The 14,692-nt window shown below is 42.2% G+C and overlaps 1 protein-coding gene across 2 annotated transcripts in view; it reads left to right on the top strand.

Annotated features, from left to right (window-relative positions):
• Window positions 1-12,840, top strand: part of FYN (FYN proto-oncogene, Src family tyrosine kinase) — a 143,699-nt gene extending 130,859 nt beyond the window's left edge. For both annotated transcript variants that reach the window (XM_075087461.1, XM_075087460.1), the window contains 2 exons: window positions 2,398-2,529; window positions 11,511-12,840. In XM_075087461.1, coding sequence (XP_074943562.1) covers window positions 2,398-2,529; window positions 11,511-11,719 — 341 coding nt within the window. In that variant the 3' untranslated portion in view covers window positions 11,720-12,840. The remainder of the gene's footprint in view (window positions 1-2,397; window positions 2,530-11,510) is intronic.
• Window positions 12,841-14,692: the final 1,852 nt, after the last annotated feature.

Genomic DNA, 14,692 nt, shown 5'->3' with positions numbered 1-14,692 from the left:
AGTAGTGCTCATTACAGACCAATAGGGTTTGTACTGCTCTAGCTCTCAGAAAAAGGGATGTGTTGAAATTTTCCCTCCTTCTCATCCACTTACCTTGCTTCTCATCTTCCCATGGTCCCTCAACACACCACATACTCCCCTCCCAGTGCCGCACCAGCAGTAGATGAGGAAGGCAAAAATACCGGGGGAGTTGGCCGCAAAGGAGGCTGAAGACATTTCTTTCCTCCAAAGATGAGTTGTAGGGGCTTGCTACCTGTGGATCTGAGTATGAAGCACAAAGGAATTAGACCAGGTTTGGCTCAGCTTCTCAGAAAAACACAGCTGATTAAAGAAAAAAAAAAATTATGTAATAAAATGTGTGCAACACGCAAACGAACAAACCCTCATGCTTGGCTGTCACACACCACCAGCCAACGTCCAAGGCTTTAGGCTGCTGGCCAGCCTGGAGCTATTTGTTCAGCTGGCATGGTGTGTGTGTACTATCTCAGCTGCACGTATGAGAGAGCAGAGGGACATTACCTGTCATATTCATGGCATGCCTGCATAAGCCCATCTGAAGCCATGCACTCACTGTAGGCCTAGGGAACCCAACCGCCAGATATACACAGCTTGCAGTTTTTCCAGGGATCGGCAAAGGTTGTATAGCCCCAGCATCTACCAGTGGCTGGGGTAGCCGTTTCCCAACCCCATGTGGCTACTGGTGCTGCTGAAGCAGGGCCATCTTCCAGGACAGAGGATCAAGTGATGGCAGGCTGCTGCTGCAGAGATCTTGGACATCACGGCCAAGGCGGCTTTTAAGAGAAGACAAAGTTCTGTAAATTTTGAGTCTTGTAAACTAAGATTGGTCCCATGAAGAAGTGTAACTTAGGGAGATTGGGACCAAAGCAGAGCACCCAAATTTTAACTCCTGCCTGCATATAAGCTAATGAAAATACAGAAGAGGCAGACTTTTCTGAAAGTGAATAGAAATCCAAAAATCCTCCGGCATCTTTGCAAATCTAACCACGGCCGTATTGATGCTTAACTAGACTTAAGTCCCTGACTTCAGGCATTAGGGATTTGAAACTTTGTCTTGTGTCTTTTAATTTAGTAGGACTTACTTAAGCAACTGCAGTTTTCCCTAGAAAAAAAGTCTTTATTTCTGAGTAATATTCTCTCTTAGGATCACTTACATGTAGAGCAGGAAAAATTTTAGCACGCCTGATGCCTTACCAAGTAAGGAGATGAGAATTACCGTGTTTACTTTGTACTCTGAGTCAAGTCAGATTGTGGCATATAGGAGAAGACATGGGACATCGAGCACTGGATGTGATGGCAGAACAGAGCTAGCAGGGAACTGTAAACAGTGCCGTAACTTCAGGCCCTGAGAGTGATTTGTCCACGTTGTTGCACTTTCCACACTCCTCCTGAAAGCTAAGGGAACTTTTATGAGAGGGTGGTGAGAAGTCAAAGTCAGTCTGCTTCCAAATTCAAGAGTGTTTGTCACTAGGGATCAGCAATAAGCGATGCAACTCTTTTGCCTGTATGTTAATACAAGGCACCAGGGAAATGACTGCATATTTTTTTGTACATACTACGAGTTAATTATTACCACAAGACTGTTCTTTAAAGTCATACTGAAAATATTTTCCCTAAGAAAACAGTAAATGATTGGAAAAGCAAATAAATCAGTGTTTAAAGGCTTGTTATCTTACCATCCTTACCACAACTGGCTCCTGCAAGCTCTGATGATGGATGAGCACATTAGAACTGCACGTATTTAAGGCACTACAGGCTCTTCAGTGCCAAGAGCTTAAAGTACACTGTCAAGTTATAAATCACAGGCCAAAGCTGTGCCTTGACATCATTGCACTCCAAGCAATTCAAGTGGCAGTATTATTTTTAAGTCCTTGCATGTTTCTAATGAAATATTAGGTTTGTTTTTAATTTATGTTTTTGCCATGTTTGTTTGTTTTGTATTTTGCTCAGCTTGAGCAGGGAAACTGGGAGGTACATTTACAATAAATCTCACTTCTATTCATATGTGCTAACTGCGTTTGACTTGCAAATATCACAGGGAAATGTTAATTTAAAACATTTTGGGAGAAAGAATTTCTATTATATTGGGCTTATTGTTTTTTAAAACTTTTTTTTCTTTTATAAAACTTCAAACCTGAATTTAAATGTCTTAGCCTTCTCTTGGGATGTGGGACAAACTCACCCCTTCCCTCCTAAGTCTTTCCTTCAGCCCTACATGTTCTACCCGCCTGTCCTCTCTGACTGTACTCCATGGAGCTGTTTGTTAACACTTGCCCACAGCTCTGTCCACCTGCACGTGTTGCAGAACACGAGTCACCTGCGAACCGGAACTTTGATTCTGCCTCTGTTCTGATTAAGACTCGTTTATTCTTTCATTAGGTGCAAAGTTTCCCATTAAATGGACTGCGCCAGAAGCAGCATTGTATGGAAGGTTCACAATAAAGTCGGATGTGTGGTCTTTTGGGATCCTACTGACAGAGCTGGTAACAAAAGGGAGAGTGCCATACCCAGGTAAGAAACGGTCTTACCAGAAAGTAGATCCCTGCTTCACCTGAGGAAAGGAGTGGGAAAGAGCCATATGCTTAAATTGGAATGTTCATTTATTTTCATGGGGCTCCAAGGAGGATGGTTATCATGCATACGTTCTGTGTATGCTTGAAAGCGGTACTGACCCTGAAAGTGCTGTGTGCTGGTCATGATAAAAATGGCAAGAGGACAGAAAACCCAACATATTAATTTCTAATTTTTTAAGTTGTTCTCCATTCAATTAACATACTTCCTAGTCAAATAATGAAAGCAACGTAGAATTACTATACTGTGGAGCAAAAAGCTCTCCATAGTATTGCGTTCACTTTAAGATACCAACAGTTAAACTCCCAGAGTGGCATGACTCTGTTTATTCTCTCAGTCTGGTTCTCTGCAGGTTTGATGACTGTCTGAATGTCTGGTATTACCAAATCTCTGTTTTATAAACTCTTACATTTCAATCCTTGCTTTCAAGATGAATGGAAAGGAAAGAAAATAATTCTGTAATGTGCAGGCCAGAGCTCATGGCAGGGTCACAGCGGGGCCAGATTCTCTGCATGGGGGAACCAGAGGCCCCAAGGCTTTTTGTTGAAACCCTGCCAAGTATCCGATGGATTAAGGTTTGTAGGAGGGGTGATTGGATCTGCCTATGCAGAAAGAGCTTTTCATTCTGTTGCCCCCCTGAAGATTGCAGGCATTCAGGTGAAGAGGAAAGGGGTGAGGTGAAAGTAGTGCATTACACAGAAAAGAACTTAATCCCTTCATTTTCTTACCAGCACAGATACTAACAGAAGGGCATCTAGCTGCATCTCTATTCTTTTTATTTTAAAAAAATCTCTAAATACTCACCAGTATGGCTCCATGCACTGCAGCTGATTTAATGGAAATCTATGCCCTGCAATGGAAATTTAATGCTCTAAAGCAGTTTCAGTGCTCCAATCTGTGTCATGATCAAGCAGTCAGATCCATTCATCTAATTGCACAGGAAAAGCATCAAGGCGGAGTTCAGTTTATCCTGTGGTATCTCATACCACTTCAGAAGGCTGAACTCAGCAAAACTAAACTCCCAGAGTTTTATCAGGAATTTCAGCTTTGCTAGTGCCTCACAGCCAGCAGCTGATATTTGGGAAGAGAATATGAAGACTGGAAGGCTTCCCATGATCAGCAGTGAATTTTGGCTTGATTAACAGGGAGCAGCTTAGCAAAGCTGTGACTGTGACAACAGAATGAGGTAGCAGAAAGTGAGGTGACGTGTTTCTGTGGAATGGATGAGTCTCTCTGCCCAGCACTTCCCCATGCGGTTAAAGAAGAGCGGGTGTTGCCACCACACGGAGTGGCTGTGTCAATAGCTGGCACGAAGGTCTTCTTGCCATGAGGATTACTGGCAGTGGCATGGGAGAGCCATGATTTCTGCAGGTTTATTGAGGGTTAAATGCAGACGTGGCACAACATACAAAGGTCAAAGACAGAAAGAAGGTGTGTAAGACTTAGCTGATATGGTGTTGCTCACAGAGGGTGGGCAATGCTCCTTGCTGGGCTACAGGAAAAGGAAGTACCTAGTCACTACCCACCGAGTGGGTGCACAGGGGCTCTCACAAGCTAGGGCACAGTTAACATGAATTTTTTCCCCTGAGCTCCACACGGGTGGGACAGAGATGCTTAGTGACTGACCTTCTCTCTTATCAGGTGCATGAGCACAGACACAGGCACACCCACAGGAAAAATGCTATTCTGGGCAAAAGTGACCATCTGAGCCCCATGATAACTCACCAGTTTGTAACTGAACACAGTGTTGGCCATGACAGCAGAGGATGTCTGCACTTGCCGAGTGTTCCTTTCCTTCTCTGAAGAAGGAGGCCACTGGATGTGCGTTTAAGTGCTTGCAATATATAATTTCTTGTAAGATCCATGGCAGAAATCTTAGGCATGGTCTGTGTCCTGAAAAAGTGGACAGTTTTATTATGTGGCAGTTTGAGCACATCAAAGACAACTAGTGGTGTCTCTCCTCTTTCAGCATGGTCCTCCCCCTTAATCCCTCACTACATAAAGTCCTCATACACTGAAGGTCCTTCTGCTCACTCTCCCCAACCCATGCTAGGAAGACATCAAGTAGCTGGAAGCAACTTTTTGTGCATTTACACATCACAGAGTCAGCAATTTTCTGGATGGTCACGTACTGCCTCAGTTACTGACTGCCCAAGCTCTATGCCAGGGCCCCTCCTCCCCACCAGAACTACCACCCTGCTCAGCCAGGGAGTCTTAGTCATTCTCATGGTCACCATCACTCCCCTCTCTGTCAGTTTTACCTATGGGCAGCCTCTATTTTAAATCTGAATTTCCAAAGTCTTGAGAGATTTCAGTTTGGTCTCATTCCCCAGACCCTAACTGGGAAAGCTTTTATAGGCTGAGGCAACGGGCGAGAGGAACTGGGTCCTTCTCAGAAGGGTCTGTCTTTGCATGGGGGTTGAAAAGAGGGCTTGGACTTCCCAAGGTGACAAAGACCTCCTGAGCTCCTCAGAAAAAACTCTATTTTCCCCTGACATAGAAAGAATAATCCATCTCCTGCTTCATGCTGCGGAGAGGAGGGACCTCCTGGAAGGATAAAACTTCATGAATTCAAGTCCCTGTCTGGGGCAGGGAGTAGGGTTCAGATGCACCCACAGGGCATTTCCTGCCATCGTGGCATGGCTTGCACCAGGAGGAAAAGATGGCAGTTCAGCCACCCCGAGAGGCAAGACTCAGCCCTCCTCACCCAAGCATGCAACCTATAGGTAAGAGAATGCGGTTTGTAGACACTGCCAACCACTTTGGCACCCAAGGCATGGGGATTTCCAAGCTCTGGAAAGGGTCAGCCTTGAAACAAAGAGGGTCATGGAGCTGTCACTCTGCTGTAACACCCAGTTTCTGAAATAGCTGTGGGCATGTTGTCCTGCTGTTCCTGCTTACAGCTTGTAGCAGGCCATGGGGAGCAGGGAGAGGCCCTCAGACAAAGACATTGCTGTCTTGTTTGACAAGATCTTAGTGCCTGGAGAGGTTATATATAGCACACACCCCAGTCCTGTGGTGGTAAACATGCCTGTAGGGCACTGTACCTCATGCCTTGGAGAACCAGGCATTGTTTTAAGCTTGTGTAGAAGGAAGGAGAAGCATAACAAGGAGGACAGAAGAAGGCAGGCAGTATATAGGAGGGGAACAGACCATGTGCATTTCTTGTCCCACAGATTTGAACCAGTTCTTGTCCTGGTGCCCCATTTTGGAAGAGAGGCTGCAGCAGTGGCGGGACATATGACTAATAAAGATTTTGCTGGCAGAGATGAAGATCAGGCTAGAGTTCTTAATCAAGCTTTGCCCCAGACCCTATAGCTCCCACAAGCAAGACTGACTTTTTGACAGGTGTCCTCTCCTTCATCCTTCAACCAAGCCTGTTTCTCTGTCGATGGACATAATGGACTGCTATGATAACTAATTTATTAGCACTTTTCCTAGCCTTCCCTAATGCTTTCCCATTCTTTTAACAAGGCAGCAGATTGAAATAAGCAACTTTCACAGTCTTTCTGGGCATTGAGGTTCTACTTCCCCACTATTGCAGTGGGGAAATAAAAACTATATATGGGCAGAAGAGGAACCAAGTTTAAATAATAGTCTGCTTAGTTGACTTTTTTCAGTTTCTGTTTCTTTCGGCTTTCACAAATTCTCCTTGGATCTTAGTTTTGATTTTTTTAATGGAGTTTAAAAGGAGGAGGCTGCATTTCTCTAGGAGTAGTCAGAGGATTTTGGTTTTTTTAACATGTTGCCTTTTTGACAGGCAAAAATCTCAGCTGCACTAAACAAGCACCTCTGAACTTACCCCTTCTGCTTTCTGCTGTGCTTGTCATATGAAGAGCATTTACATTTTATGTCTAGCGTGACAGCCACCATGATGCTATCCACATTGCTGCCTCTGGCCAGGCAGGTCTCTACATTTGGGCTCCAAGCAGCTCTACAGTCCCTGGGGAGCTGTGTTCAGCCTCCTCATCCCTGGGGGAAGCTGGGCCACAAGTGCCAGGGAGTGCATGGTATGCTGCCCAAGGCTGGGGCTGAGTACACATCAGTGAGCCAGCATATGTGTGTGTACTGTCAACATGGATGTTAGATAAGGAGTTGAGAGAGATGGTACTAATCAAATAGCGCAGATGAGCTCAGGTGGGTTTCTTTTAAGCATGAAAGCCCCACTTACAAGTGCTATAGCTCAAAGTTGTATCTCTTATACCAAGCAAATAATAGCTTACTTAAAAAAACAAAACAAAACAAAACAAAAAAACCAACAGATATTGATAGCCTAGCTTGGTTGGTGTTTTGAGGATGAGAGTTAGTTGTTGGGGGTTTTCTAAATGAAGTGGCATGACTTCCTGATTTTTAAAACTTGTTACTACCTTTGCATAGAAATAACTAGGTCATATTGTACTCAGTAAGAACAGCATTATGCTTCAAAGGTTGTCTTCCTTTAAGAACAGCTTTCCTGTTCCCTTCAGTGCATTATCATGCCTGCATATGGAATAATCTCCCTGCCTAAACCTATATGCCATCCCTGTGCCCTCACCTCTGGCTTTTCTTTGGGACTGTCCCTGGAAGTTAGAAATTCTGCTTCCAGATCAAACTGAACAAAACCCAAAAATCAACCTGTCTCCATCATACCTCTCTCTTTTGAGAGCACGCTCCGAGTGCCAGCGTGATCCAGCCTCTCTGGAGGACTGCACAGTTTTACCTTCTCAAATATACTAGAGAAGGGCCAACATGTCCACGTTTGAGGAACCTCTGAACATGAGCAGAGGCACAGCTCTGAGTTCTTGGAGAATCTGAAATACAGCATTCCTGGGGATAGTCAGAAGCTGAGCTGTTGTTTTAAGAGTCCTACTTTAAACATTTGTGTCTGATTTGTTTGATCATTGGTCCAAAAGCATGCAGTGCATCCTGAAGGAGCATAATTCTCAGTCCAGGGGAAGAAAGCAAGAATGAAGTGGTTTAAAACCATCACTGTCCTCACTGGACTTCACACTGCCCAAAGTAATCTATATAGCGTGTTAGCTTTGGATGTGGGGTTGCTGCCTAGTTACAGTAATGTTTCTTGTCTTCTGGAAGAGCAGCATTGCCCAGATCTGTGCTATTTGCACATCTGCTGTGCTCCATCCAGTCGAGCAACTCAGAGCACTCCAAAGCACTTTTTCAGTTTTTTCTTTAGCCATAACTTTACATCCTCTTTTTATGTCACAGTAACTCTTACTACCGCAGCTTTTCCAGGAAAAGTCAAGCCGCATTCTGTTTCTGTCCCCAGCCCATATGGGCAATAGATTTTTATTGTATTGAGTGTTAAAGTAGCCATATCCTGTGGCATCCTAAGATTATTGGAGGTTTCACTAATAATGCTGGATTGTGTGAGGTTATTTCATTTTTGTTCTTCTCAGGGAATAAAAAGCTAACAGAAAAGCCATCTTTTGGAAATTGGATGTTTCCTTCTTGGTCCAAATGGTAATTGTAGAAACATCATAAGCACAAACTGACTTTTCAAGCAGGTGAAATAGGTGTAGTCTACAGAAGAATATTGCCGTGTATGTTATTCCACAGATTTAAGGATTTTAGGATAAACTTTTAAGGAGTCTAGATGTGTTCTGCAAGCAGAATTTCATTTATTATTTACTAAAAGAGTTGAAACTCTCAGGTATTCATTAGGAGAGAAGAGTTGTACAGCTGCTCAGATATTCTCTCTGTGATGTGAGAAGTGCAGATACAACAGGCTCCTGTTATCAAAAGGAAAACATTAAAACATGTAGGATAAGATAAACAAACCTAGATAATAGGTTTGTAAACATAAACAGGCCTTTTAAGAGGTAAAAAGTATACCTGAAACACTGTTATTTTTAGAAGCCTGACAAATAATCTGATCCATTTTGAAAAAAAAAATTATTATAAACTCTTTTTCAAGCACATGTCAAAACTGACATAATTTCTTTGGGAAATCCTGCAGCCCTTGCTGGATGTATGAATTCCAGTAAGGTACATGAGGTTTACTTGGTTTAGTTACATATCTGAGTTTTACTGGCAGGGAAGAGAAAGGAGAAAGGAGAAGAAGGGCATCTTCCTGGACTATACCGTGATGAGAAAACCTGGCTTGACCGACTTTCCAGGGACAAAAAATGACTGTGATTTCAGACAGCAAAGTCTCTTTTCTGTTCTTCTTTCCATCTATTTTTTTTTAGAAAAGGGAAGTGAAGAGCTGTTTATGTTTTTCCTCCCCCACCTCTCCTCAGGGTTTTTCTTCCAGCATACAGTTCGTTATCAAGATTCAGAGTGTGCTTTGCAGCACTGACTAATGCACTGGATAAAAATACCAAACATTTGATATCTTAGAATAACAAATCAGTTGGGAAGGAGCTTTTCTGCTGCTGTTGGTTCTGCTCATGTTGTACTTAAAGGGGTACTGACAAAATAAAAACAAGGAATGGAGTTTGTGGTTTAGGTATATACAAAGATGAGTTACCGGTAACACTTAGTCTCATAGCCTTTAATGTGTAAGGGAAGCAAAGCACAGCAGAAGTTCTTACCCCAAAACATGAGGTAATTCAGCCGATTCAAAGACAAGGATGTGAAAAAAAGGTGCAGATTTTTGTTCAAAACACAAATTAAAAAACCCTAATATTGAGAAAACAACATGAGCAAAATGCCCGGTTTTTTTTTCTTGTAGCGTCTTCAAAACAGCAAGGCCAGAGGTTTGGGTTGATGCTGCCTTTGGGTTGGTGATGACTAACAGACCACTGGTGTGGTTTTGTAATTTAATAAAAAAGTAAAGTATGTTTGAAAATGTTCTTGTTGGATAATGAGGAACACCCAAATGTTTGTTCAGTGTGTGGTTTGTTGTGAGCCTGTGTGATCTAACAGGTTGGAGTCAATAATACAGGAGAACCTTAACTCTATGCAGAATCTTATGTCTGCAGAAGACCATTGTTACTCTGTTTCCATCAGTCTGTGGAGTCCTAACCACAGACCACTTAAGGTGCCATACAAAGTGTTCGCTCCTACTCTTAAACATCTAACACCAAAAATACAGTGGGTGGATGCAGGTGATAAATCAAACACAAGAAACCAGTGCTAAAGCATTGGTCTGTAGGTTAGGAAATACTATAAATCAGTAATCTAACCTTTCTTTTTGCAATTATCGCTGCTAAAGGGAAAGGTAAGGAGAGGTTTGTAGGAGGATGAGGCAGTTTTCTGGGAGGTTCCTCCAAGTGCAACAGGCAGCATAAGAAAGAGCACATCAGCACTTGTTTCAAAATTGAAGGTGCTGCAGTAAGCTAACCAGAACTGTGACTTGACCAGGACATGGCCAAATGAGAGCCTAAATGCTAGTGGGGCAGCCTGTGAGAGGCTTTGAAAGTGAAGACAAGCAGCAGGTATTTTACATAGCAAGCAGGAAGGAGCAAGTGGCCAGACCAGGCAAGGGGTGGCTACAGTAACAGGATAGGAAAATGATCCTTGCAGAGACGCTACAAATGGATATCAGGAGGAGAAAATTACCCTGTCAAGATAAGAGGAAAAGGTGTTCTGTTATCCTAACATGAGATGAGAATCTGAATGTGAATGGTCAGGAAAGGCTGTATTTTGCAGATGCTTCTTTCAGAACATCTTTAAGAATTAAATGCAGCCAGGACGTGAGGACACAGAATAAAGACCAAATCCAAGGATACAGCTACGTTACCAGCCTAATTCCTACACAGTGTAAGGATAAAGAGGACACCCTGAAAGAACAGAGTGGAGGAGACCCAGGGAAGGATGGTGTCATGGAAGCCAGTGGGAGGATAAGCTAACAGAAAGAGCAACATCAAAGTGCTGGTTTCTAGATTTGGTCAGGGAGGCGCGTAAGTGTCCCTACCAGTGCTCATGCAGAGCTGCTTGGCAGGACCCACCAAGTCAGGGGAGTGAAGCCTGCAGATATTTTTCAGCAGAGGAGTGGGGCAGGGCTGGCCAACTGGCAAGCCACAGAGCTTGCAGTCAGTGTGCATGCTTTCTCTGAACTACTTCTGCATGTCCACAGTGCCAGTCTTACCATTGGTACTGCTAAAAAGCCGAAGGAACTACTGGAAGAGATATTTAAAATAAACTTAAAGTTGACTGCAATTCACATACAATAGAAATCACTTCAGCAGAGGAATCAAGGGTTGAAGGGGTTGCATAGAAAAGACACGGTAGCGAAGGACTTGGCTTGCCTCTTAGAGACAATCATGATAGTAATATAACTCTTTACCTATTCTGAGAGAAGGCTGTGGTTCTGCAGTAGAGCTGTTTTGCTTGGCATTTGACTTTTCTTCTGAGCAACTTTGTTCTCTTCTGGGTTGGGATCGAGCAGTGGAGTATGGTAGAAACAATGCTAACCAGTACAGATCGGGGCAGTGCAGTTCATTAACAGCAGTAAGCTTCTGAACTGACATTGAAAGTATTGCTGCTGGGCATTCTTGGTGGCCCAAAGTAGCAGAGTTTGTCTTGAATGTCTCTGTAGCATGACCTGACAGACTACTTCAAGAAAGGCCCACACTCAGTGTGAGGGTTTCAAAAATTCATCTTAATTTCTAGAATTATGAATAGTATTTGTTGTAATGCATTTGTTTTCCTTAACCACTCAATGTAATATATTTCACGGCTACTGTTCTTGGAGAGGGAAAGTGCCAAATCCTGCCATTGTGAATAAGCCAAGAGGGTAACCACGGGAGCAGCATTTTACTCATCACTGGATCCTAAAACCCTCTACTGAGAAAGAAAATAACGCAGATTACCTTGCAGTAGATGAAGAGCTGAAACAGGACAGCGGGGTGGTTTTGTTTCGCTTGTCTGAACTGAAAGAAATGAGTACGACTGAGAAAACCCTATGTATTGTAGATATGGTTATCCTCAGGTTAATTTTCCTGTAATTCAAGCGTGGATTTCTCTGCCCTTTACAGGCATGAATAACCGTGAAGTCTTGGAGCAAGTAGAACGTGGTTATCGGATGCCATGTCCTCAGGACTGTCCCATCTCCTTGCACGAGCTTATGATCCACTGCTGGAAAAAAGACCCAGAGGAGCGTCCAACTTTCGAATATTTGCAGGGTTTCCTTGAAGACTACTTCACTGCAACAGAACCCCAGTACCAGCCTGGTGACAACCTGTAAACCCCTGGTCTGCAGACACTGTCATGAATTACCAGGTGTTTCTCAGCCCTGCCCCACCTGTCCTTCAGCTTCCAACTCCGTGATCGGCTTCTCCAGAGTGCAGCATCTTCCAGCACCGCCGTGCACAAGAGGGGCTGAAGCTGGGAACTTCCTCAGCCCTTGCCTATGACCACTTGTCCTAATAATCTGAATGTCCTGGATTAAGAGGAGAAAAACGCTTGTTTTATCTTAAGCAAAGACTCCAAAACTGCATTGTATTGATGTTATGTAAACTGCAAAACCTCTGTTCATTGTAAATAGTAACTCAGTGCCAATAACTGATCCTAGTGCTTTCCTTTTTTTAAAACGCAAAACCTATGTGATTTTAACTGGTCTTCTCCTGATTCAACTAAAAGTATTATTTTCCAAAAGTGGCCTCTTTGTCTAAAACATTTTTTTTCAAGTTTTAACAAATAAAAAAAAATCAGGACAGGTGTTTGGTTTTTTGCTTTTTTTATATATAAAATATATATAATATATATACATACCTGTACATACATATGGGTGCTATTGCAGAGGAAACTCATTTGGAATTGAATGAATCCTGCTGCAGCAGTGCCCGGAAAGTGATAATTTTACTGCAGACATGAAAACACTGGTGGGATTCTGAAAGCCAGTGATCTAATTTTTGGCTTTTGCCAAGCATGATTTTTTTAAATTGGATTGCACTTTTTGTTTATGATTATGTACCTGTAGATGGTTGTAACTTTGCTCTTTCAGGAATCATGTGCTGTATTTACAGTAATGTTTCCAATGTTTGACAAGTGTGTGATGATTTGTTCTTGAAATTAAAACGAACATATTTAAAGCAAGAAAACTACACCATCACCGTTGGAACTGGAAAATTGAAACTGCAAGGACTTCCTGTATCAAAACATGTATACTGAAATGTTTCGAAAAGATTTATTAAACAGTGTAACCACATTCAGATGGTCTTAAAATCATAGCATATTAGCCATGTCCACCTGCTAAACTGTTGGTCATGCAACTAGGATTTTTCTGTTTTGTGTGTAACATTTTTCCATTGTAAAATAAGTGTGTTAAATGTCCTGTACTGCTAATGAAATTACTTTTCCTATGTCTGCAAGTTCTCCAGTGGAATTACTATGCACTTCTTTACATTTCATGGAGGATGCACAGAAGAAAGTATTACCTTTTCAGTTGTCTGTACCAGCCTTGAATTACTTACGTTTAACCAAAAAAAAAAAAAAAATTCCTTTCTATTTCTATTGAGTTTTTAATACTGAGTTGCAAATTTTAAAGTCTTAATTACATTTTGTTATGGTTTATTTGCAAGTTTACATTTTAAAACTGTTTAACTTTCTTAATTTAGTAATTAAAAAAAGAGCATTTTACATTTGGATAGTTGTTCTTTTGTTTAAACTGTGGAGATAATGGTGGAGATGAGATAAAAACTTTCCAAGAAGGGGTGTCATGCCGTTTGGGGCATCATATTTCATAGGAGTATGCAGACCAGTTACCTGTGGGACATCATCTTCCGAATTCTGAAGTCAGTATGTTTTTAAAGAGCTGGAGTTCAACTGTAGGGAAGATGGCTGAATGCATAGCTAGTCTCTCATTTCTCTGCTCCACAAGCAGTTTATTCTTTAATAGTTCTGTTGCATTTAACGTGAATATTTTTACAAGTGTCGCAGGAAAAGATTTTCTATGCCTTCTATTGCTGTTATTGCTTTAAAATATTGCAGCCAAGTAAGACTTCCTGACAGTTGAAACTTTTTTTTAATTATTTAATACTTAGATTGTGAAGTCATATTCTGAATATTCACACATTTTCTAAAGAGAGCCTTTTTCCATTCCTGAAAACTAACCCATTAATGAATTAAGGTTCAGAGAACAAATTATCATCGTTGTTTTAATATTTTCTATACAAAACATTGACTGAAAATCCTCTTGCAAAGGAAAGTTCCACGCTTAGCCTTTCCTGAAGTGTGAATTTATATGGCAATGTTGCTTGTTACCAGATTTCCATGATAAATTGGTTAATGTTTTACATGTAGAGTCTATAAGTAATGTTATGTACATGATATATTCAATGTTGCTGTACCTGTAGCTGTGGAGTACTGAAGAGGCCATAATGCTTGTTGGACTTTTAGCTTCCTCTTAGTACTTACAAAGCAAGTCGTGGTCCTCTTTTTCCCACAGCTACCCCCCTGCCTTAAAACATCATCCACTGAACTGAGGACTCCATAGTAACTCAGCGGGCTCGCGAAGCCAAAACGTCACACACTCAGCCCAGTGCTCGGTGGCAAAGCACGGCCATTCTGCCAAGTTCCCTAGCAGCCTTTGCTATGCCACAAACTTAAGCGCAGTTTCCATCTCTAATGCGAGAAGAGCCTGAAACGTTAGCTTTGCCTATGTTTCTCGTTGGAAGTAAGACTTGGATGGGGCGTTGTTGGGGTTTTTTGGCCTTTACTTCTGATTCTTGGGTTTGTTGTTTCTTGTATCACATTCAGTCTATGAGTACCACGTTGGTCTCTGCCGCATGTCTGCCTGCAGCTGGCTTGTGTGCAGACTGGTGCCGCTGTTGAGTGGCAAACCCAGACTATTTCTCATCGGTAGCTCTTCTGCTTCTTTTTCTTAATGTTGGGAGTTTTGTTGTTTGGGTTTTTTAATCTCTCAAATAAAAACATTAGCAAAAATTTAAACAAGGTTGTTAGCATTTTTGCTATAAATTAACAAAAAACTTCTCTTAAGCACTGTGTATACACCACTGGTAGCTGTGTGGTGACTGTAAAAGTTGAATTACCAGATTAAAAATCTCCTGTTCCCTCCAACAGTTGTTTTAATGTAAGGCTAAATAAATCCTATCCAGACAGATACAATTGGCCAAACACTCCCCCCACCAGCACACCTGACTCCCAACCGATCCTTGGCGTGGCAGCGAAGTTCCAGAGAAGACGACCTACCAGCAGC

This window comes from Phalacrocorax aristotelis, chromosome 3, assembly GCF_949628215.1.
Source record: "Phalacrocorax aristotelis chromosome 3, bGulAri2.1, whole genome shotgun sequence".
NCBI lineage: Eukaryota > Metazoa > Chordata > Aves > Suliformes > Phalacrocoracidae > Phalacrocorax > Phalacrocorax aristotelis.
Note: the sequence above shows the minus strand (reverse complement) of the source record. Positions and strands in the feature narration are given on the sequence as shown.